The sequence below is a fragment of the Apostichopus japonicus genome, chromosome 8 (assembly GCF_037975245.1).
Source record: "Apostichopus japonicus isolate 1M-3 chromosome 8, ASM3797524v1, whole genome shotgun sequence".
NCBI lineage: Eukaryota > Metazoa > Echinodermata > Holothuroidea > Aspidochirotida > Stichopodidae > Apostichopus > Apostichopus japonicus.
In genome coordinates this window covers 2975460-3001424 of record NC_092568.1, presented here as the reverse complement: position 1 = coordinate 3001424, position 25965 = coordinate 2975460, and the positions used below count along the sequence as shown (strand labels likewise).

At 36.6% G+C, this 25965-nt stretch overlaps 2 protein-coding genes across 6 annotated transcripts in view; one reads left to right on the top strand and one right to left on the bottom strand.

Annotated features, from left to right (window-relative positions):
* The first annotated feature begins 328 nt into the window (after positions 1-328).
* LOC139971022 (putative N-acetylated-alpha-linked acidic dipeptidase) lies at positions 329-17513 on the top strand. Of its 2 annotated transcripts, none has more exons than XM_071977170.1 (18): positions 329-588; positions 2504-2859; positions 3770-3926; positions 5103-5234; positions 6002-6124; positions 6417-6600; positions 7821-7911; positions 8711-8797; positions 9416-9501; positions 10151-10270; positions 10720-10805; positions 11272-11403; positions 11964-12052; positions 12641-12731; positions 12960-13221; positions 14068-14152; positions 14723-14815; positions 15377-17513. In XM_071977170.1, the coding sequence occupies exons 1-18, from the start codon at positions 571-573 to the stop codon at positions 15582-15584; spliced, it is 2400 nt and encodes a 799-aa protein (XP_071833271.1). In that variant the 5' UTR covers positions 329-570; the 3' UTR covers positions 15585-17513. The 2 variants fall into 2 exon arrangements, with proteins under 2 accessions (XP_071833271.1, XP_071833272.1); XM_071977171.1 differs by having other exon boundaries at positions 329-678.
* Positions 15856-25965, bottom strand: part of LOC139971021 (nephrocystin-1-like) — a 28404-nt gene continuing 18294 nt past the window's right edge. For all 4 annotated transcript variants that reach the window (XM_071977166.1, XM_071977168.1, XM_071977167.1 and 1 more), the window contains 10 exons: positions 25588-25660; positions 24649-24686; positions 24216-24301; positions 23007-23083; positions 22189-22288; positions 21811-21923; positions 21025-21098; positions 20374-20418; positions 19487-19603; positions 15856-18951 (listed from right to left, as the gene is read on the bottom strand). In XM_071977166.1, coding sequence (XP_071833267.1) covers positions 18805-18951; positions 19487-19603; positions 20374-20418; positions 21025-21098; positions 21811-21923; positions 22189-22288; positions 23007-23083; positions 24216-24301; positions 24649-24686; positions 25588-25660 — 870 coding nt within the window. In that variant the 3' untranslated portion in view covers positions 15856-18804. The remainder of the gene's footprint in view (positions 18952-19486; positions 19604-20373; positions 20419-21024; positions 21099-21810; positions 21924-22188; positions 22289-23006; positions 23084-24215; positions 24302-24648; positions 24687-25587; positions 25661-25965) is intronic.

Sequence of the window (25965 nt, the reverse complement as noted above, 5' to 3'; positions counted from 1 at the left end):
ATTTATCTCTGCTTTAAGCATGTTTTTTCCAATTTATTGTTTTGACGATGAAATATACCCCTTCAGTAAATGTCCTGTCAACTCAGTAGAGGAAAAAAAATCCCGATTTCATATTTCTATCCACAGAATGTGCATGTTGAATTTCTGTTTCCATGTTGACAATGTAACTATCATTACCTGACCCTGTTTGTAAAAAAAAGATCAGAGTTTTGTTTCTATATTTTCATTTTTCCTCAAGAATCCAATATGTGACCCGTTGTTTACCACCTATATGTTACGTAATATCGACAGCTCATTTCTGCTTTGGCAAGTGAATGGGACGAAACATGCACATGGTGCATAATAACATAACCTATGAACTATGATACATACTGGGCATCTAGATCCATAGGTCAAGATCTGATGTTTATAAGTGATATGTGCTCATTTGGATTCCATCAGGCCATAGACTTTGGCAGCCATCATAGAACTTCTGAAATCTGAGCTTGACTGCAACTGTGGGCCTAATTAATATATTATTTTCGTTCTCGGTGCAAGGCTAGGCCTCCCTGTCAACTAAGAAGACTGCTGATGTCTGGATATACTATAGTAATACACTACTTTTGGAGTTATTATAGCCTACTGTAGCCTGTCGTCCTGTTTTACTACAACTAGTAAATACATACACAAGATAACATGGTATGGTCGTCATTCATCTAAAGATCACATTGGATCATTTCGTGCATTCGATCACCGAATTAGCATCAGTATAGACAACTCAATCAGCTAAAAGGAAACAATATTCCTTCAAAATTAATTTAAAATTAGATATTCTGCAATCAAAGAAACAGGGTTTAAACCTGACAGCAGGTAATCTGCAAACTACAGACATGTGGTTTAACTGATTAGGCCCTTAAGTTAAAGGAGACCAAACCAACCATCTTAACATGAATATGATCAAGCCTTCAAGGTGTTTGAGAAGAAAAAACACCTCAGCATAGAAAACTCTTGTACTGTTTGGGAGATATGCAAGTTTAAAGTCATGTTTGGAAGATGTCACTTTGTAAATCTGTGATGGCATACTGCTACAGGATCTGGAAAATGTTATTTTCTCTTTTTTTTCCTAATTGTATTTTGAAGGTAGAATGTTAAACTAGTATTGACACTGAAATCAATGTCATCCATCATTATAGGTCATGATCATAAGTGGTTCGATATTTGAGATTTATCTTTCTCAAACCCCATCTCCATTACAAAAATCAACACTGCAATAAATAAAGAAAAACATAAGAAATTGAACTACATGTGGCTCGGTGATGTCATATACTTAGACTTGATCAAGTCTTCAGCCTTCTGTGTGAGGAAACATTCAACATTCTGTGATATCTCTCAATGGAATAATATATTTTTATCAGCTATTTGGATAGATGTTCATGGCAGTTATGGCTGTCATATATACTGATAATGATGGTTGGGTTTTGTGTCACCTTGAAATTGATATGTTGCCATTCAAGGGGAAATATTTTACTCAGCTGCAGGATAACAACACAGAGCTCTAATATATTGCACCCTAATTTTCGTCTCTCTTTCATGTCTAAGTTGCAACTCATACACCGCCAATTAAGACCATTCTTTCAGTATCCATTTTTCGAATTTCATGTTTGTACATTGAATTTCTATTGATCATTACCTGTATAAAATTTGTCATTTTATGGTATTTATATTTTGTTGTGGGAGGAAGGTATAGGTGGGTGGGGATGAGTGGGTATAATTAATATTAATTAATTCCATAGATTTAGTAGAAAATAAGTGTGTGGGCTTTAATCATATATATACATCTCAGTGAAGATATTCAAGATGGGATTTTTTTCTTGGCGTCACAGTTTTTCTTACGTCAGTATTGTGGTTATTCCGCAGTCCAACAGTTACCCAAAGTACGGTAGCTCCCAGGTTATATCCCATCAAACAAGTATTGGAAAAATATAATTTGAAGTACATTGTCCTGTTGTGTGATGTACCTTTGCAATATGATTCCTTCAAACATCCATCCAACCATCCATCCCCCTTCCTGCTCCTAAGTTCTTTCTTAATCCATCAGCAATTTGCTTTGAGCTAAGTCTAGCTAGCTGTTAACCTTTTCCTAGTATGATTCTCTGGTCTCATCAAACTTCTGGGACACAGGAAGAGTATATATTTGAATGAGGATAAAGTTCAACTTGATGAGTATCTCAAATAAATATCATTAAGTAATTTACTAGTTCCAAGCATTGACATAATTTCTGTCAACATTGTGTCAGTGCAAATCTATGGCCAGGCAGTTGTTTGTTCTATTGTGACTATAGATAACAGCAAGCATATTATCAATACTTTGAACTTGCAAAAAAATATATAACATTGTTTACAATTTCCAGCGTGAAAGGTAATCCATTGAGCAATAAAATTTACACATCCAACAGTGCACCTGTTAATTAGCTGTAAAGGTTTTGAATTTCATCATTTCTATTGTGTGGGTCTTTATCATCAGGTTTTCACAGCAGACCCTGATGCAAATTTCAAGGCAGATAGTTACAACCAGTTTACCAATGAAATCAACATGGATGAGTCAGAATTAGAGATTCATCCTAGCAGCTACAAGGATTATAAGAGAAGAGTTTCTATCAAAACCTTGGTGTTGACGTCAATTTTAGTGGCAGCATGCGGCATAGGCGTTGGTGTTCTCATTGGTTGGTTTTCAAAATCATCGGAAGTTGTTCCGAATGATCCGGAGATTTCGGACGCGTTTAAGGTTTGGCAAGAGGCCTTAGAAGAAACGGATGGAGCGGAGGTTACGAAGATGCTACTTGATGAGATCAATCCTGAGAACATCCGAGAAAATCTCAGGTACTTAACAGGATATTCTGATGGCGGACCATTTAAAACAAATTTTGAAGGAAAAAATATTCCACATCATTATTTGATAACCCCACCTCCATATCTTGTCCCTAATTCTAGATATGGTTGAATGTATGTAACCTATTTTGACTGGCTTCACCGTTAATTACTCCAGGAAGCTGATCAAAACCGGTCGTCTTTGATGTCGTGTGGGCAAACGTTTTTTCGAAAGCTTTACTAAGGCTTATTCTAATCATCCTCTTGGTTAATGCTTGAAATGTGATACATATTGAAATGTTTGCTTATCTGCCAATGTTCATTGTTATTAGAATTTCTTCAAAACTTGTTTGTACAAAGTGCAGTACATTATTTTCTCTGTAAATAAAATGGTTGAAATATTACTTAGAGAAAAAAAGACGTTTGCAGCTGACTTGCCCTGATGACATCATCCATCCTGCACATTGCTGATACAAAATTCTATGATGTGTAGTTTTGACCTAAAGACAGGAAATTTTCAGCAATTTTTAATTAATCAATTCCAGCCACCAAAATATGCATTGAAGTATATGAATTTGAAAAGAAAAGAACCCTGCTAAATATTTCAGTACTACTTCCAGGACTTCAGGTCCTACAACTTATGATAGAAATTGAAGAGTTAACAAACAGTAATCTCAGGTATTAAGAAAGAGGCTTTGCGAAAAGCTGGCGGCCAAATTGCTTATTGCATTTATGGTCACATGAGTGACCATTATAACTTTACCTTCTAGCATATCTGGGGACAATATTGAAGACTTTTAGTAATAACTTTGGGTTATTTTCAGAATGTGTCAATATTCCATAGACCTTAACAAACTTCCAGTGAATTACACAAACTCACTTTTTTTTTATGGAATGGTTCATTTTCATATCATCTCAACAGGCTATTGACAAAGAAGCCACACCTTGCAGGAACAGAGGCTGATAAAGAGATGGCTGATTATGTCAAAAGCGTTTGGGATACCCAGGGAATGGAAACAACCAGAATAGTGCCTTATGATGTCCTTTTGTCTTATCCCGATCCAGAGAAACCAAATTTGGTAAGTATATATAGTACAACTACTGCCACACTATTGCATAGAAGATCTTTGCATGAAGGACATACAGTAGTGTGGTTTGCCTACTAGTCACACTAGGGTACTTATCTGCATTGGTTTGTATAGCAGTTTTAAAATTAAGATAGAAGTTAAAATAGAGGAATGTCACAAGCACTGTTTGGGTCATACCAAACTTTGGGTAACATTTTTTTTTGTGAAAAAATTTGGTCTGAAAAAATGTTGGTCCAAACAATATTGAGTCCCCAAAAATATTGGGTCACAAAAATATTGGGGTCACAAAGCTAGTTTTCTTGGTACAAACAAATTTTTGGATAAAAAAAATTGCTCCGATTTTTTTTCTTTTTATCCGAACATAAAGACGTCGGAACATAGAGACGTTGGAACATAGGGATGTCACCATTTTGGGGGCCTATGCTAAGCCTAATGCACTTTCACAGTCCGTAGACCTAATCCTGCATCTATATTGTAATCATAAACAAACATCATCATCATCATCATCATTGATGTGTGGAAATCACCAGCTGCATGGTTGCACCTTTGTGGGTTGTTTTCATACCACTAGTGTAAAACAATGCACTATTGTATCTTGGGTTGAACTGTAGGGATCTATTGTGAAAAGTCAGTTTGAGTTTAGAAAATAAACCACTTTTGCATGTACAGCATCACATTAGATATTGGTAGAGCCATGTACTAGTCCCACCACAACAACCACTAACAAATTCTTTTAAGTGGAATCACACCATCCTGTGCTGGATTAATCCCCTTTAAGGCTAAGTTACAATGTGCTTACCTTTCCCCACTACCTATTTATTCAGCCTTGCTGGCACACTCTCGAAATAGAAAGTTGGTATGACCCAGCTTGGAAATGTTCACAGAGGTGCCTTCACCCTCGGATCAACGTTCACCTTGGGATTCACATGACTTTGGGAGCCCCTATATACATGCCTCATCAGTTCTGCCCTGCCCATCTGCTAGTCCATCACTGACACCTTTAATAAAGTACAATTCCGAATGCAACGATATAAACTGAATTTGACTTTTCTGTTTCATATATTTACTCAAACTGAGGAAAGGGGTGTACGAGCCATAAATACATTGCTCTGTCACTGAATATCCTGTTTGGTATATAATAAGATTATGTTTCCATCTTCTCTTTAGATCACCATACTGAATTCGGATGGAACTGACTACTTTCAGTCTCAACCAGAGGAGAGCAAGCTCGATGAAGGTGACAAACATAATGACACAGTGTTCCCTTTTAATGCCTATGCCCCTGCAGGTGTGGTGGAGGTAAGAGGAACTCTAGTTATTGAGAAGAATAACATGCTGATAACTATACAGCTTGATCAATTTGGTTTCATTCAATGATACATTTCATCCATTTAATCTGCTGTTGTTACCACAATTTTAAGAAATGTCTGTAAAATGTTGCATCCTTCCAGGAAGACATTCCCTGTGAGCATGGACTGTTTTGCTATGATGACTTTTAACTACTGATACATTGGTTTAGTATGTAATGTACCAAATGGTAGGTGTACGTCCAGTAACAGTATGCAGAGAAGTATGTAACTAAGAAACCACAAGAGTATCAATTACTTGTGATATAGATCGAAACCCATGACATTGTTAACTGTAGAGTGGTTGAGTGTCCAGACCCATCCAGCCTTCAATGTTCTACTATCCTGCATAGCCCATAGTTTTACCTTTGGTATGATTTCAAATTTAAAATCTAAACATGTAGAGAAGCATGTGTTTCAAAGAATAAATGTTTTTGAAAGCCATTTAAAACTGTTTAATATCTAACATAAAACCATTCCCTATCAGACTTGTATTTAAAAGAGCCAGACCTATAACTTTCAAGTATTAAGTCATGAATGTTTATCAGTGGTATGAAAGGATAAAATTCTCCAATTTTCTCTCTCTGTGAGTTCCCCAACAGTTAGACGGATGCATAATGATATTTGTATTAAAGATATTGTATGGGTCCCTATTTGTACCTTTCAGCATGACAAAAGAATAATGGTATTGATGTTTTCTTTTGTCTTTTAACTTTGAAGGGAGAATTGGTCTATGTGAACTATGCTAGAGCAGAGGATTTCAAGCAGTTAGAAGACCTGGGTGTGAATGCATCTGGCAAGGTAGTGATTGCAAGATACGGGAAGATATTCCGAGGCGATAAGGTAAGATTAGGAGGTGGATAGATCTCAGGTATTAAAAAATTAAAAAAGGTCTGGATTATCACTTACGATAGATATCCTCAAGTTGGGAGGGGGAATGAAAGGGCTGGGGTCGGGGTGCAAGTATTTTGATTGAGAGGTACTCAATGCATTTTGCCCCTTCCTCTGTAAGTATTGTGTTGAAAAATGATTAGATATCATAATTCTATGTTTATCCCTCTCCCTAGTATTACTTATACTCTCACTTGCCTGACAATTTTACTATCTTAACTCTCTTTGATAATGTTGATTTCAGGAAAACCAAGCCTGGCTTCGAGGAGCTAAGGGATTAATATTATATTCAGATCCGGCAGACTATGCCATCGAGGGCTCATCGTCCGTCTACCCGGACTCTTGGTACATGCCACCCTCCGGCATTCAGAGAGGTACTGTGTTCCGTCCTATGGGGGACCCTCTCACACCCGGGTATCCGGCCACGGGTGAGTAGACCAGCCTGTGACAGAAGGCAAGCATAGATATTAAAACAGTCTTGCTGTCTTGAATTAGGTTATCGGTATTCCAGGGTAAGGTCATGTGCAGACACCATGTCCTAACAGGGATAGGCCTGCTGTGCATCCCTTGCACTTATCACAGAGGTATACAAGATCCATTCGTCAGTGGCGTAGCTAGAGGATTTGGGGACCGGGTGCAAGAGTAGAAAATTGCGCCCCCCCCACTACTGAAAGAAAAATAAATTGCGCGGTTAAATTTTTCGGGCAAGTCGTTACAGTCCCCCCCCCCCCTCCCAAATCATATTGTGCTCCTACGCCTATGGTATTTCCACCTTTCGAAATCTACTGCCTTGGAACTGTATGCTGAAATACCTGAAATTTCCGTGGATGTAGTCATCATAGAATACAGAACAGAATAAAAAAAAGGGGGAAAAAGGTCGTAATGGACTGAAAAGAAATCACAATCTATAAATTTGCTAATAAAAACAACTACATTCAGTTCAGATTCTTATTAGTAACTGGAAAATATTCATGCCTGACGACATACATCAATTTCGTTATGTTTTTCTAAAAAGTGCTTATTTTTTTTACTCTCATTCCCCGGCCATTTCAGCGCCCCCCTAAACCCAGCGCCTGGGGCACGTGCCCTCCCTTGACCCCCCTAGCTACGCCACTGTCCTTCGTATTCCACTCTGCTATATATATGGTGGTAACACATCCTACCACAGCTATGACATGATTGCATATATAAACCCACCTCATAAAGTGGTGTCAAATTATCATATCCAATAGACATTATTGTCAGATTTATTACAAATTGTCCTAAAAAGGATTTGTTTAGTTCCTTTTCTTGTCTATGGGCTGCCCACCTTACAACAGGTTGAAATATTACCTTCTGCTTGTCCCTGAAGAGAAAATCCAGCTGATATTATTGCTCTAGAAGTCCTTCTGAAAGTTCAGCTTGACAGCTTGAAACGGTTCTAAAGAATGGGCTGGAATTAATTGGATTTGTCACTTCATTATGATGTACGGATCATATGGTTTTACTTGCATAATAACCTTAGTTATTTGTGTCACATTCAGTTGATTTGGTTATCAATTAAGAAGTAACATGACATAAAGTGTTTGGTGTTATGCCGAGATGTGCTTCAAAATGCTAGAAAGTGTTATCATGTTCAACAAGCTTTGCTGCTATGTTTCTTCAACAGAGACTGCTTTCCGAGAGAAATATGAAGACAGCGAACTTCCAAATATTCCTGTTCAACCAATTGGATATGGGGATGCTATACATATTTTGAGGTATGGGGGTAAAAAAAATTGTGTTTCAAAAGGTTGCAAAAGAAATGGCAAAGACAAACAGTACTAGTAAATGACATAAAGTATTCAAGGAACCATTGTCTGTTCACCCAAGAAGGTGGCCCCGACATCTGCCTCTGTATAAAATGAGATCACCGACTGATTTTACGTCCTGTTTTGCAATTAGTCATTGTTATCCAGCAAATGTTAGCAGGCACACTCAGTGTAAACATAATAAAAAATATTGCAATTTAAAAATGAAAATGAAAAGGTCTGTTTTTTTTTCCATTAAAGGATGATCATTACAGAATGTTATAAATATGGTTCTGAAACTGTGTTGGCGTGACTCTTTTGTCACTTAGTATTAATGCGATGCATAAAACAACAGTGATCCCTCCAGCATGGTGATGGCATTTTATTATCAAATGGCTACAGGAATTACTCAAAATACAGTGTATTTGGGCTGCTCTATGCATCAACTGAGAGGGCTTGCTTCAACTTTGGAAACGCAGCCCTCTTCAGGAGCCAGGGAAATAGTTTAGTGTTCAAATTTTATGTATCAGCTTTAAAGGGCTCTTTATTTTTGTGTCCTATAAAATACTATGGTTTCCTTTGTAAAAACAAAACAACAGCTAGAGACCTTTGGACTTGTATCACAACTTGACCATTATACAGAGCATTTTGTAATGCAAAACTGGACAAATTATTCCCTGGTAGCCTCCCCCTCCCTCCCCCCCCTTCTTTTCATATTTTGATGGCCTGGTGTTTGATATTTTTTCCTATGACTTTATTAACCTCTTAGGGAGATGGCCGGTGACGCAGCACCAGACGAGTGGAGCGGTGGTCTGAATGTGACGTACAAGTTAGGACCAGGACTAGTCAATAACAGGTAAAGTTTGAAATATCCCCTTGTGGTTGAAGTTTATTATTATATCTAATTAATGTTCCATCATGATCGTCTAACTAATGCATATTTATTTTGTTAATTAACAGGCTCTGATAAAGGAAGACAGAAAGAATAGACATTCAACTCACAACTCTTGTTTGTGTGAAAGTCTTTACCTTTTTGTGTTTATTTTAAATATCACAAACAAATACCGGTCTTGAAGTTTCCATAAATATATTAGCTTTTATTAAATAAATGTAAGTAGTTTTCTTATCTTGTAGTTAGTTATCAGTGGCATGTTACCATATTGTATGTGACATGTGCTATCTGTAAATATATTGTGAGAAACTTGTTAACAGCCACTAGGTGTTCTGGCACGGTTGTGTTGTTTGGAGTTTGCCATAATTATTATGTATGTTAAATATTGTCCAACTATGACAACGCATGTATAACATTTATCTTTTGCCATTTATTGCGATATCTTTTTGAAACATGTTTTACTATTAATTACAGTGAAATTGGCTTTTGTATTTTAAAATTGGGCATTGTGGCTATTCTTCAGATTAAGTTGTACACATTTGGGGGGAAAACATGTCTGTTATGTTTTGCTTGCCTCTGCAGGAACATAAAATTGGACGTAAATAACCGACTACAGAGGAACACCACATATAATATTATTGGAACTATCACAGGCAGTCTAGAACCAGGTATGGAAACATACATATTCATAATTATAGTTACTTCAAAGAAGGTTTGTGTATACATCTTAGTGAATACAAGAAGCCTGTTGTTATCTGTGAAGGTAATGTTTCCATTTCAAGTCAAGAGAAAGTGTGAATACCTTGTAAACAGATTCTAATGAGTGTAAACAGATCCACATATGTGTAAATAGGTCCACATAAGTGTCAACAGGTCCACATGTGTGTAAATAGGTACAGTACACATGAGGGTAAACAGGTCCACATGTGTGTAAATAGGTCCACATAAGTGTCAACAGGTCCACATGTGTGTAAATAGGTACACATAAGTGTCAACAGGTCCACATGAATGTAGGTCCACATAAGTGCAAGCAGTTCCATGTAAGTTAAAACAGGTCCACGTGAGTGCAAACAGGGCCACATGAGTGCAAGCAGGTCCAAATTAGTGTAATCAGGGTGCTAATTACCCATGGTTCAGGAAACATGTTGGTCCTGAAGCAGAGGCCAAATCTTGTCTGCAGTGTTACATTAAGTATTCTCATATTAAATGTGGCGAGGAATCACAAGGACGTTATTCTGGTTTAGCAATAAGTCCCTCCTGTTTGTAGGTTATGTGGCAGTTTATATCATAATTATTTACTCCTAAATGTCTTTCTAGATCGTTATGTGATGATTGGTAACCATCACGATGCTTGGGTTTTTGGTGCTGTCGATCCATCCAGTGGGACCGCGGTCCTTCTTGAGTTGTCCAGGGTGATGACAAAGCTTGTTATGGAAGGTACAGTAAAGGCATGGATATATTGAATACAGTTAAAGTTGGCTGTTGTAAACTTCCATGAAAATATACATTTTCCACCACATATAATTCTTTTGCTTAGTTTTTCTTAATCAACATTTTATTATTTTTATTAATAAAATATGTCTGACTGACAATTGTTATTTTTCAATCTAGAACTCGTAAGATTCTTTGGAGTCTAAATGGATTGGTACCAAAAACTATCAGGTCATCGTTTTACTACTTTGTTAACACAGCAATTAACCCTGCCCCTCTGTGGATCTGTCTCGTTAAAATATTTTAGGTCTCTATAGTGAAATCAATGATTTCTCCTGCTTTGCAAGTAAACATTCATTCCTAAAATCTTCTTTCAATTGATAAAAATTTTCAGTGCTGAACTTGCTAAAGCCTTTCTATTCCGCAAAGCTTTTACCTGTTCGTCTGATTTGTAGGCAAATGGCGCCCTCGTCGTACGATTGTCTTTTGCAGCTGGGGGGCCGAGGAGTATGGACTGATCGGCTCTACAGAGTGGGTAGAGGTAAGCAACCAAGCGGGTAATTTTAATTTATGATTAATCAAAGATTGGTCATTTTTTCTTTATTTAACATTAGTAGGAGATATTTGTCCGGAGAGGCTTGGGTGGCCATTAGTTAGCAAGTACTAATATCGCGGGCAGCCATGAAATGTAGAATTTTGTTTTATGAAAACTGAACTTGCAGATGAAATATAACATTATTATCAAGAAAATGACTTCGGATGTTATATATTAGTCGTGCAAGAACCTTAGAAATACAGAAGAGAACAAAAACAGGTAGAAAGAGTATAGGATTCATTATTTCTGTAAAAAGGGCAAATTCTTGCATAATTCTTAATTTTGGAAGAAAAGTAAATTGAAGTTAAGTGGGGTTAATAAATAATCTTAAATATTGGATTGTTTGTAATCGTTTTGAGTGTAATATGATGATCATGTATTTATTTGTTTGTTCTCCTAATATACTCTTTAGGAATTTACAAGGCCTTTAGTGGAGAGAGCCGTTGCCTACATCAATATTGACATTGCTGTTCAAGGAAACTTTACCTTCCGCGGAAAAGCGACACCCAACCTATACAATGCATTGTATGATGCAACCAAAGCGGTATGTATGTATAATAGGATTGTTATTTTACCTTAAAACCTTCAGCTGGTAGTTCAAGGAATTTTATTTTAAAATAATGGGTAATTCTTTATAGTAAGCCCCCACCCCCCCCCCCCCCCAAGAAATGCAACTTATCTGACATTTAGGGACATATCCCTTCAGTGTAGAAGATACTTATTGATTCACACATTATCATGTTAAACAATCCTTAGTTTAATGTAAACGATGGGTGGTTTTGGAAACAGGATGAGGATCCTAATAGTGATTTATGTATTAATTTTGTGTAAATAATCTGTAAAAGCATTCTTTGTGGATACAGGGCAAGGGAAAGGGAGAAGAGGGTGGGGAAGGTGATGGGAAATAGGAGTTAGGGTAGAGGATACTTAATTCATACATTATGTTAAATATCTGTAACTCCATATGGTAGGGGTGAAGGGTATACAGGGGTGAAGGATGGCCAGGGGTAGTAGAAGCAGGATAGATACTTAATTGTTGTAGCATAAAGACTTGGAAGTAAAAGTATAGTTTTAACATCATTCCTTTTCTCGTTACCTTTTCAGGTTCCTGATGCTCCATTTGAAGGTCATTCAAGTAACGTTTATGATACTTGGTTGAGACGAATGAAGGATAACAATCTTAATGTGCCATAGTAAGTTCTTGATTGTCATGCAAATCTCTGTTGTTAAATCTTTGATTCCTTCCTAGAAGTGTCTCGTCCATATAGTCGTACAGACTTGTGACTTCAGAACTCATGCACTCACCATCTCTGTTGAACAGAGGAACCACAGGGGATGGGATGTATGATACATACACTGTCACTGTAAAGGTTGTAGCAGGTGCAATGGCTGTTTCAGGTTGAATAACGATTTACATGTCGTTAAATGGAATGAGGATATCCAAGGGTACGTATTTTTATGTGTGCAGAATATGAAGATAATCCCATCAACATAGGGTTGGCATCAGAACTGTAGTTTTATAGGTGTTGTAGGGATGTGTCAAAGTTGAGAATAACCAATCATTTTGTGTGGACAACAGCAATGATGTAAAAATGATGCGTAAAATATTCATTTGGGCTAATACACAGCTGTATATTCAGGTATTCATTAAAAGCAGAATTTGCATAGACTTATGTTACCTATACTATGTTTTATTGTCTCATCATATTTTAATTTTTATACTTTTCACAATCGGATACATTGCTTCTAATGATGAAGAGGCTGTTTCATACTTTCCGCAGCATATCCAATGTTGGCTCAGGAAGTGACTATGCAGTCCTGTTAAGCAGACTTGGTGTACCTGCAGTGGATCTGAGGTATACTTATGACCCTGTAAGTATCGTTGTTGCCATAGTTTGTCTTTGATCAATATCATTAGTAGTATATTTCTCCTTTTGAAGGGACTGATGATACTTTACTTGGCGTGCCAACGTCATAATCACTGGTTAAAATCTTTATGTACAGTAAGGGGACTGGGGTTGAGTGATAGATAGATCAAGTTTTTTGGCATTGATTATTTTTTGGGGATTATTTTCTTTCTTGTTATCTTCTGCTTGGCAGGCATCAGGTTTAGCAGGCTATCCTCTCTACCATTCCATGTACGAGACGTTCTATCTCGTGAACGACATCTTAGATCCTTCCTTTGAGTATCACCGTGTTATTGCCAGGGTGTGTGCGGAATTGGCCAGGAATTTAGCCGACTCCCTCATTCTTCCCTTCAAGGCGTCTGATTATGCTTTCAAGATGAGACGATCCCTGGATGGACCAGACGGACTGAAAGAGGCTTACGAAGAAAAGATGGCCACACGTGGACTATCGTTTGGTAGGTTATAAGGAATCAACATTATATTGCATTACCATGAGTGTCTTCCATATTATTACATAGTAGATCAGTATATCTGGACATAGCATCTGCTTACATAGTAGATGAATTTATCTGGACATAGCATCTGCTTATGTAGTTTATCAGTCTGTTGACCTTGATAGAATGTCTGCTGACATAATATATCAGTCTATTTACTTTAATAGAGTGTCTGTGAGCGTAGCATGTCAGTCTATTTATTTGTATAGTGTCTCCTACATTGAAGATCAGTCTTATAGTCTGCATACATAGTAGATCAGTATATTTATCCGGATAGACTTATTTTTTTCTGAACCTGAAATGCCTTGTGTAGTTTGAATCTATAAGTCTTAACTGTTTCCAATGCCACTGGGATCTCTGCTACAAGCCGGTTTTGCATTGGAGTGAATTCTTCCTACTCCATTAAAATGCCAAAGCTAACGTTTAATAAATATTTTGTTCCTTATGTTGAATAATTGCAACTATTCTGTTTGATGTTTGCATTTGTGGAAATCGATTAGTTTTTCGACATTATTTCAAACTCACTGCTTCCCTCCATCTACCTGTGCTTCATGAAGTTTTAACATACTTCACTGCAAACTTATTTCATATCATTGGAATTTGAATTGGAAAGGAGACACATTGCACCGTACAATCAAGTATATTCCATAAAATAAATTGGAAAAATATTGTTTTGAAAACTTTGGTCTGTTTCCAATTTCCATAATTATTTTAAATAATAACATTGACTTTTATTCTCTGATTGAAAATGCACAGAGTTCTGGATTGACATTGTTTCAATTATATTTCTTTGTTTATTTTCTACAGATGCAATTGATATTGCCCTTAATTACTTCACTGCCGCTGGTCAGGCTCTCGAGGCTAAAATCCTACACAAAAGATATGGAGACAGGTAAATGCAGCAGAGAGGTGGTGCATGGTGGTTGAGGTGGTGCAAGGTGGTTGCATATATATGATGTTAATATTGTAGTCTTGGTAGAAGAAAAGGGAAAGAATGAAAATTGTACAATATAATCAATTAACTGTGTACTTAAAAAAGGTATTAATTTATATGACCTTTGATTTACGCTTCACCACAATTCATTATGCGGATCAGTGTGTTTAAATGCCAACAGCATATATAGGCTCAAGTGTTGGCATGTTTTGACTTGCAATTTTTTTTTTACAGATGTATTTCACTGGGTATCCTGCCCTTCAATTAATCCTTGAATGAATTCAGAATGTTCAAATAGTTTTAAGGATGGCTGTAAAATGTTTGTCAAAGTGTGTACGTTAAGTGATTATCGTTACCAATTGGTAATGAACATTGTGTGGATTGCACATTTGAGGGTAAATATTACAAAGTTTTTTGGTCAGATTGTAAACAAAGTACTCTTTTCAAACAGGAGAAAAGAATCATACCATCTGATCGATCCACTCTTGTAACTCTCTATGTTTACATTCATCAATCTTTTCGTTTCAGCCCTTTTGCCGTCCGAAAGGTTAACGATCAGCTTATGTTGATGGAGAGGGCGTTCATAGACCCTCAGGGGCTACCAAATCGCCCCTTGGTCAGGTAGTGCAGCTAATCTTCTTAAAGTTAATCTTGTAATAAATGGATTGTTTAATAACTTTGTTTACATTGCAAGGGAATTAATAAATCTGGCATATTCTTAATATAAAGCCCTAGGTTCTCTTGGGATGACAAACTAGCATGTTAATTTCACATATGTATTTTAAACATCTTTTGTTCAGTTAAACGGGTAGTATTACCTTTTCACACCAACACCCTCTCCTCTATCTCCCATACCTTCCTCCCTACCACTTCTCTCCCTCCCTCTCCACCACCTTTTCCATCTCCCATTCCCCTTCCCTGCCACCACCTTTCTTTCTCTCTCCTCCCTCCTCACCCCCTCCCATGCCCATCCTCCCCCTCTACCTCCCCACTGTAGTAGAAGGATGACAATAGTTAATCATCAAAGTTACATAATGTTTTAGATGAAAATGTCGAGTTCAAAAATAACCTAACATGGTGTATTCTCTTTATTGATGGGTTTTGTTACAGTAGGCAATCAATTTCCGAATTTTCATAGAAATTCTCACTCTTGGTTAAATTGTCCCACTCTTTCTCTTACAGACATATTGTGTTTGCCCCAAGCAGCAAGGACGGTTACTTTGGTGATATCTTCCCCGGAATTATGGATCTAATGTACGACATCGAAAACGGTATGGATAACGACAGTAAATGGGCTGAACTGGAAAAGCACATGTCTGTGATAGCCTTCACCATCCAATCAGCAGCCAATACTCTCGTAGAAGTTGGAGAACTACATGCAAGACCCTGATCAAGTTCAGAAAGAGTGAGCTTCTTGTCCAGAGTCAAATGCTTTTAGACACCACGCAAATGTTTTGAAGACCTATTATAACGAAGTGGAATAATTTTATCCCGAAGGTTGCCATTTCTCGGTTATAATTTTTATGTTCTCTCCAATTTATTAAAATTATAGTTTCATTCCTTCGCCATACAACCTTTTTTTTTGATCATTTCTAGCATGTCATGCCGAAGAAATACAATGGAATGTGACTTAAAGCAGTATTCACACACTGAACAAGATATTTTTTTTTATCTTGTGCTGTTTTCTTTTTATTTTCCTATAATCAATAATTTACGCTATAATAATTTCAGTTATCATTGCAGTGTACATATAGCTCATTTTTATCAACATATTCCTACATGATGTGATGAGTGTGGTTTCCTACTGCATTATGCATAACAGAGTCGGTGCCTTTTATTTTTTAATCTTTAACACTGAATGGAATTATTCTTTCAAGGTGAAACATTCAGATTTTCACTGCTAAATTTGTTTCTCTGGGTTTGTTGTACACAGCAGGGAATTTATTCATCGGGTATCACATTGCAAATTGTCGGGCAAAATGTATGCAACTGTTAAATGCTCGACGACAAAGATGTATCACTTTTTGTGTATACACGAAATCTTAATTCTGTTTTGTTATTCAGTAAACAGAACTCACTAAACAACAGTCAAAAGTTCTAAGCAAAATGTAAACACTGAATTGTTCCCTGCATTGTCATGAAATCAGTTTGGAAAAATATGCTATTTTACAATTTATGGTGGAAGGTAGCTGGTTGTAGTAGTGCATTGTTATCAAAGTTAAGTTAAATCAGCAATTTTTTTTATAACATAACATTGTTAATGATATTAAAACATTTCTTTCAATAAAACTTGCCAACAATTATTCAATAAAGGGGAAAGTCTTCCTGGGCTGATGGCATGGTCTTATTTGCATATATAAGGTTTAATTTTAAAATTCTTCATCATGTGAAGTCTTTAGCATAGTTTTTAGCTGATTGTGCAGACTCATATCATTTGTAAAGACCATCACTGCCTTGGATACAGGAGGGGCAAAAAAAAACAACTGAAAAGTGAATAATATGGGAAATGCATATATTTTGGTGATTTGATAATTTGAATCATGAGATGCATATCATGCATAATGTTAAGATACATTATTATCATAGTTAGGCATACATTTTGTATGTATGTATGTATTTTAGATCCTCCTGCAAGCAGGAACCTCGTGAAGAAGCCTTCATTGGCTTATCAAAGCCGCAAGCTGACCGAAGTCAGTCTCTTAGATTCATATTTTAACGTCCATGATTATGAATTGTCAATTGTCAACACATCTGTAACTGGACGACATACATTAATCATGGAGTGACTCGAAATCGTGACCTTATGATTGAAAGGCACCGGCGTTAACCACATTAAAGGGTAGATTGGAAATAAAATGCATTTCCATGAACCAAAGAATTCATTCCCTCCAGACAAGAACATTTTCTATGTATTTTTGCTCTGATCAGATGTGGATTTATTGGGTGTTTTCATGTATAAGTTGAGTGTAAGGCTTTCAAATGTTTTTTTTTATTATAATATTTTTTTAAATAAATATGGTTAAATCAGGGTAAACGTTTGTTACAAAATGTAAAAGGAAAATATAAAATCAAGTTTATTGGAAATTGGTTGTACAGAGAGTATCTGTTTTGTGAACGAGTTTTTCAATAAATTGAAAGAATGATATTGATTTCCAGTAGATGGAGATAGATGTTGGAGCTTGGAAGTTTGTATCATTTGAATACAGTTTTGCTACAAAATTTTACAATTTTGGTCATTTTCTTGATTAAACTCTCTTACGAGTAACACGCATACATATATAAATTTGACAAATTAAAAATAAAGAAAAGGCAGATTAAATTGCTGTGTTTTAATGTCTTCTCTTGATCGTCTTTACACCTGCAATTCTGAATTAATCTGCTTTGGAATGTTTTAAGTCCCAATATTTGTTTGTTTCTATTTGACTAAAGAGAGAACAAGGTGACATATACCCTTATAATCAATGCTGTCACAACTCTTCCATTAACCTGCTAATGAACACCATCATTGGTACAACACTACCACAACATCAGACCAAAGACTATAATAGGTATTCAAGAGTAACAAAACACGATTTAAGCTATATAAACTGATGATGTCATAACCTCAAAATTTAAAATTTTCTCCAGTTTGGATATTTCTCATACAATCCTTGTATTACAGCAAGCATCCTATGACATATCCTACACATCCGAATCATACTGTCACATACCACTTAACCTCTGTTATGAATGATGTCACAACTATTTCAGAAATTCATCTCTAGGCAAACATCACTTCTCATGACATCCAAGTTACCAGAAGTATAACATCTGACCTATGACTGGTGACTAACTGGTATCTTAACTTGTGATGTCACACAGGGTGGAATTGACCTGTCAGCAAGGATGTCACAACTATTTCAGAAATTCACCTCCAGGTGAACGCCACTTGTCACTACTCATTCCATCCACAATACCAGAAGTATAACATCTGACCTATGACTGGTGATTAACTGTTATCTTAAATTGTGATGTCACACTGTGGAATTTACTTCTGTAAACAATGATCTCACAACTATTTCAGAAATTCACCTCCAGGTGAACGCCACTTGTCACTACTCATTCCATCCACAATACCAGAAGTATAACATCTGACCTATGACTGGTGATTAACTGTTATCTTAAATTGTGATGTCACACAGGGTGGAATTTACTTCTGTAAACAATGATGTCACAACTATTTCAGAAATTCACTTCCCTGGTGAACGCCACTTGTCATTTCTCATACCGGCCAATGTACTAGTAAATGCAACTACAGATGCATGACTGTTGATTTACTTGTATCTTCATTAGTGTGATACCTCTGTAAACAAATGATGTAAACTTCAGGAAACCCTTCCAGATGAATACCACTTGGCACTTCTCATACAGTCCATGTAACATCAGGGTGTCACATCACTTGGAATGTTACTCTGGAATGTGATGCTGTCACAAATCATTCACAAATTCTCTCCAGATGATGACCAATCATAAATTCATGATCCTTCCCATCAAGCATCAAACCTTCCTGCCAAGCATCAAACCTCAAGTTCAGCAGTTATCAGTCACTTTTCTTGATCAAATCCTCCCTTTCACCTGTTTGTATAGGCTCCAAGTATATCGAAGCTAACCTCTGATGTGTGGAAGGGTGTATGCATTTTGCCAGGACTCAACAATGCTGTGAGAATGCCCTTCTGATGTGAAGCTGCGGTGAAGTTTGATATACTCTCCCATCGAACCTGAAAAGAGACAGTCTTTTAGAATGAACCTGAAATTTTAGGTGAGTAAAACAGTGGAAATTCATCAGGGCATGAAATATCCCTTCCCATGCAATTTAAAGGCATTTCAAAAGTTTGGCAATACTGTTTAGTGCCTTAGCGTTCATCGAATTAACCTTTTACCGATATATCTCAGCTTGTTGTCAATGGTTACAGAACAAGGGAATGTCCCTTAAACACTATCTCAATCTTGTTAATAGAGGCACAAGAATCACAGTGTATGGTATTCCTATGACACATCAGAAAGATACTGTCATTACTTCTTTACACATTAAAGTCATTAATTCTAGTTTTGATAATCACCTTAGTAGACAGTTTGAAATTTTTACATTAATTGCTAAATCTTTTGCGGGATTTTATAAAATATAAAAAAAAAACCTGAACTTGAACACAACAGCTGATCAGAAATCTTCAACAGCATACCAGGACACGGGAGGGAGAGTAGAAGGGATGGTAGGATATGGGGGGGGGGGGGGAGTGGAGTGGGTTGTCATACCTGCTCTGATTCGATATCTGGCCAATGGTAGTCTGGGAGGGTCGCTGAGTACAGTACAGGATAAGCACTCTCCATGAAAGCAGATATAAACAATGCTTTCATTTGTTCACCATCCCTCTGAGGAAAGAGATAAACAGATATATAATCAACTTGGAACATTCAGAAACTTGGTAAATGGTATCAATTTATGAATGTTGTCCTTAATGTGATTGTGTTATACAGATTTTGCAATTTACTTCAAAAATATATATATATTGAGATACAGCCATGGGAGAGTGAGACAGGAAGGGTTCGTACATAATCTTTTGTTTGCCCCTCCCACCTCCCTCCACATCTAAAAAAAGGTTAAAAAATATTACTGTAATGTATGAAATATCTACTACACTACATGTGCCTTTTTCTCACACCTCACAAAAGTGTCTGGCTTCCCAAGAAGTCTTTTAAATTTCTAAGCAAGTTACACGGCTGACTTTATGAGCAGAGTGAAAACACCAACTGTTTACTAAATGGAGTGACCTTCTAAGAACGAATGACACAGTATTGAAGAAGCTCTAGTTGCAAGTTCATTACCAAAATGATCAAAAATCCCATTGCCTTAGTTTACAAGATTAGCTCAATGTTGACTGAATTAAGAACTGTGTTTGTTCCGTAGCAAAACACTCATATTATTTCTCCTCGATCGTCCCTCATGATTAAAGTAAATAAAAATCAGAGGGGTTAACATGCACAGTGGACTCTGTCTGGGTTACATTTTCTACAGGAGGGTATTACAATCTTGTGCTCACATTTCAACAAAAAGCATGAAATGTTACTGTCGTACACAGCTTTGATTTAAGAATAGCACATTAATCGGATGGTCACTTGGAAGGGTACGTTTCAATACTGACCTTTTCCGATTTCTTAGTGCTTCGCTTCTTCTCATTCCACATACTCTGTGAGGAAAATTTACCAAAAGAGATAAAAGTTTAGATTAATTCAAATTTAAAGCTGTATTTTGCAATGGGTGAAACATAGTTGGATACCCCCTCACTCTAACTGAGAAATATGTGTGGTATATACAGCCACATTGTCAACAGTTTAGTTCAATGCAGCAAATTTTGTGTCCCACTAATTTCATATTTTGCTTTGTTTCATGACATGCGCACCTAATGCATTTATTGTGTCCCTGGTACAATCTTGGGAGAAGGGGGAGAGGGAAGTAACAGACTATGTTTCCAGGAATTTCATTTTTAACCACATTTACTTCTGTCTGAAATTTTCTTTGATACAGAAACTATGGAGACCAAAAGAAGGTGAAAACTGTGACTTACAGTATGTAGAAAGTGATAGTAACATTTCATTAACCCAGAGGACCATACAAAATAAGTCACAATTCAGGGACAATGGAATGGAATGATGTTTATCAAGCCCTATATCTGTCCACCACTGCCCATTCCAGATAAATTTTCTCGGCACTATTCTTGGATACGCGGCAGCTATAAAGATACTGACAACACCGGGCCTGGAGAAGACCTGAACAGTAGACCTGAATGACTCACCCTTAGACCATCCATTACATCTGGAAGGTTGGCTGCTTTAGGAAAGTTGGCAAGAAGTGGACTATGTATGAGCTCTGTGAGAAACAAAAGAGATTAATCAGTCTATTACTGATGGATCAAGGAAAGAAGGGCTGTTCTTAAAGGAAAGAAATCTCTAATTTGAGTGAGCTGATTAAGTTTCAAGTTTTGGTAGGAACAGTGGTCAGTTTATCAATACCTAGAAAGAAAGATAGTTCTTGTCTTGAAATGAGAAATTAAATCATTCTATATTTTTCAGCTGTAGAGAGATGGAAACATACCACTCTTAAAGAAGATAAGCTGTTTCCAAATTGCGTATGTACTGAAAACTAATGAAACGGGGGTGGGTGGGGGTTGTGAGAAAAACTAAATCCAGCTACAGGGGTATATGGCAGTATACAATGTAGCTACAATGTCTGGCATTATCGTAGTGAATGAGCTTATCAAATGTAAAACTCAGAAATGATATCTATCATATTACAAATTTAGATACTTGGAAAGTTATAATATCCAGCGTACCATCTTTAAAAACAGCTTTGGAAACGTTACATTAATTTTCATTTGAATGAAAGACCAGTTTGTTAATTTATAGGACGGCAACCCTGATAGAATGAGTACTGTTACAAGGACATTAATACATAAGATTTAATCCTATCAACACCTTCATGAATCTAACCATAATAGTGATACAAAAGTCAGAGGGTGTTTTTTGGTTTTCTTGTTTTTCTTTCAAGATAACAAGTTTCCAATAATTTTGCAGAGACTTACCAGTGCTTTGAATGTCAATCCGGTCCCTCAAGACAGCGTCGGCTAGAATTCTTCTGTAGAAGGACAGCAGTGGTAGGTAGCTGGCCACACTAACAATCGTAAAGGGTAGAGTCCTGGGGTCAGACAAAAGAAAAATGACTAAAAAGCGTTAAATATTCCATCAGAAGTGTTCTCTTGAAATATCTGTATTCAAACTGATTTAATCTATAAACTAAGGAAGGTTTTGCCTCATTTTAGTGAAATGCAGTTACAGATTATGTCTGAAGACAATATGATGTGTGTGTACATCGATCTTAGATTGTGACCAAAAAAAATAACTTAGGATAAGTAAATGAAACATATTCCTAAGGTCCAAACCTACTTCTTACAAATACTTACTCGAGCTGAGTTTTCTGTTCCTTGGTTGGAGCAATAAGTTTCAGATGGAGGCGTGGTTGTTTATTGGCTGTCAGCATCGATCGGAGTTTGCTGGTAGAGACTGGAAAGGAGAGCAGGAAAGGAAAGTTTTCTTTTCAGATTATGAATATTAAAAATTACATGTAGAGAAGTAAGACTGACATTTGTGACGAAAGATCATATATAAAGTTACAGAATGGCTTGAGGTATGATTTTTAAATGTTGATATATGCAATAGTGCAACAACAACAACAACATTGCAGTTCATATCAGTTCCTTGTGGCAAAAATTCGCACATTTGAATCATCCAAAATGTTAGTTATCAGTTAGATCTATGACTCATAGCTGCTGTACTACATAAAACCTGTGGAGTCGAAATACGCACACTGCATTTTAAATGGTTGACATCCAACACAATGTGTCCTGGAAATATTTGTAATGAATTGTAAACATGCAATTCCAAACCATGCAAACCTTTGGTCTTTCTACCAAACTTTGTGTTGCTTTTGTGTAGCTCACTGAATGGTCTGTTTGCTAGACTAAGCTCTCCAGCCAATTTGATTGATGAGCCTCTAATGCTTAAACCATCATTTTATTAAAGTATGAAAGTGGTGTCGAAATACAGCCTGCCCTGATACCAGTGGTTTAATTGTCTACAAAATTTCAACATTCATTTCTGTGCTAACACTCATGGTCCAAATTCAGTAACTCACTTTACACCCATTTGAAACTGGAGTTTTATATTTTAAGGATAACAAGTTTACAGCTCATATCTTAACTGGTTATGAATTATGACTTACCTTTCCTGCTAATGGAAGGGTCTACCTCTACACCCTGTTCAAATGGTGTCCCACCATTAACCTGCAACTCGTACAACCTATAAAGCAAACGGACAGTTTGACAGGATTTTCATAAGTTAATACCTATTACATAATATCAAAATAACTTGTTCACTGTAAACAAGGTTTAGTGGTCATAATGGTTAACAAAATGTGAAAGAACTGTAAAAGAAACAGGGACACAATATGCCAGGGACATGGAAAACAAGACTACTTCATAGCACCTCTATACCAATTATCCTCTACCAACTCCTCCCCCCCCCCCCCCGCTCAGCACCCTCATTAAATCATGTGTCAGAGGTAGTACACAATATGCCAAAATTCACACTGAATTTAATTTATAATTTCAAACAATGTAACCCTTCTAGTATTACCAGTGTATACTCAGCAAGTTATAACTACAGCTTGAAGGTAATACATAACATTTGATGTAAAAAGTCTAAAGACTTGACGAAGAGGACACTACTTATTGATGATAGGTCCCCCCGGAGAGGAAGCTTACTTATTGATGATAGATCACCCGGAAAGGAAACTTACTTATTGATGATAGGTCCCCGGAGAGGAAACTTACTCATTAATTATAGGTCCCCCAGAGAGAAAACTTACTTATTGATGATAGGTCCCCCGGAGAGGAAACTTACTTATTGATGGTACAGTAGGTCTCACAGAGGAAACTTACTTATTGATAATAGGTCCCCCCGGAGAGGAAACTTACTTATTGATGAAAGGTTCCCCAGAGGAAACTTACTTATTGATGATAGGTCCCCCGGAGAGGAAACTTACTTATTGATGATAGGTCCCCCGGAGAGATAAGTTACTTATTGATGGTAGGTCTCCCAGAGGAAACTTACTTATTGATGATAGGTCACCTGGAAAAGAAACTTACTTATTGATGATAGGTCCCCCCGGAGAGAAAACTTACTTATTGATGAAAGGTCCCCCCGGAGAGGAAACTTACTTATTGATGATAGGTCACCCGGAGAGAAAACTTACTTATTGATGATAGGTCACCCGGAGAGGAAACTTACTTATTGATGATAGGTCCCCCGGAGAGGAAACTTACTTATTGATGATAGGTCACCCGGAGAGGAAACTTACTTATTAATGATATGTCCCCCCGGACAGGTAACTTACTTATTGATGATAGGTCCACCCGGAGAGGAAACTTACTTATTGATGATAGGTCCCCCTGTCTCTTCACTAAAGAGAGGAAGATGAACCCATCCACAACTTAATTCTCCCTTTTCACCAGTTTTCTGTGAAAAATAAAAAAATAAAAAACATGAAGGATTAATAACAATCTGAGCAGTTAAATACCACTCCCCCATACAGGACCTCCCCACACCGCATAAAAAAATCCCACATCCTATAAAACTAAATGTAACAAAGATAAACAAAGTGTAGGAAAGCATATCCTAACCTCAACAAACATTGATTCAAAGCAATTAAACTGTGACCCAAGAAAATTTTAACTCTCAGAAGGTGACAAAATTTATATATTAAAATTGTTACAAATTGTTGTAAAAAAACAATTTTTTGTTACACACTTCAGTAGACAAACATGTCAGTTGAGTGTAACCACTACGGTGGAAAGATTACTTACTGTCCTGACGTAGTACACACAAAGTTCTATCAGTAACCCTGGAAACGAAGAGCAAGATATTTTAATATATTTGAGGTAAATCTTTTTCATAGATTTATGCTCTTATAAAGCTACCTGAGATATATGAAGAAATGAAGGAAAATATATTATAGCTGCTTCCTCTTTAAGAGAGAAATGAATAATCTCTGAACACACTATGACTTGAAGTAGAAATTTATGCTCAATTTGCTGCCAGTCTTTTGTGATCATAATCAACTGTTAAAGGAAGATTTCAGTGCATGAGAACTATGTTGTCACTTTCATCACACTCGGAAAGATGAAAAAAGGCTTAACTTGAAAGGGTTACAAATGAAAATTATCATAACAAAAATAATAATTTAAACTTCTGAGGATTAACGTTGCAAAAATTGAACGGAAGAAAAATTTGCATCTCTCTAATTGGTATGTCAAACAGGTGCAACTAAATAGACCTTACATATGAAGGCTAGGTCAACTATGTTAAAATCTACATGATCTGGTCAGCATTACATCCAGAAGTTACATCACCACATAAATGCAGCTTTTTAATACAACCCTTGTAACTACATCAATGTCAGACTGAAGGCTGTACAGTTATGTTTAAGTTCTACGTGGTCTTTGAAAACTGATTAAGAAGTAACCATGGAACAGAAAATGTAGCTTCTAAAAAGAAGAAAGGAACAGGAATGAAACAAAGAGTATTTTTCTAAATTTGGTCGTTCCAAAAGAAAAGAAAACAGTTTGAGTTACTCTATATTCAAATTTAATGAGCCACCTGGGCTTTGAAATTTTGTGACTTCAGCCACATCTCAATCCCACCACCCCTTATCTTCCCCTGCACCCCCCCCACCCTCCCACATCAAACACACATGACTATAATTAAATGAAACAGATCAAAGATAAATAGAATGTAAAACTCACCAACGTTTTTGTCAGATTTATCAGATCTTATGAAGCATTCACCATCAAGAATGCTGGGAAGTATACCAGATACCTGGAAATTGGTGACCAGACGGCATATATTATAATATGATAGATTAGTTTAATGTATTTTAAGGTCACCTTAATATCAATATTACCATATATTGTGCTGGATGACATATCAATCATTCATGTGATATAAATTCTTTGCATGGATTTTTAAACCACTAGTCAACAATGTAAATCACACCCTTTTGACTTAAATAAATAGCTGTAGTTACTAAAATATTGTTTATTACATCAAAGTGCTTATACCACAATAGATGCTGGTCAACTTTAAAATACATTTTAAAAATAGACATGTGACCAATTCAAACA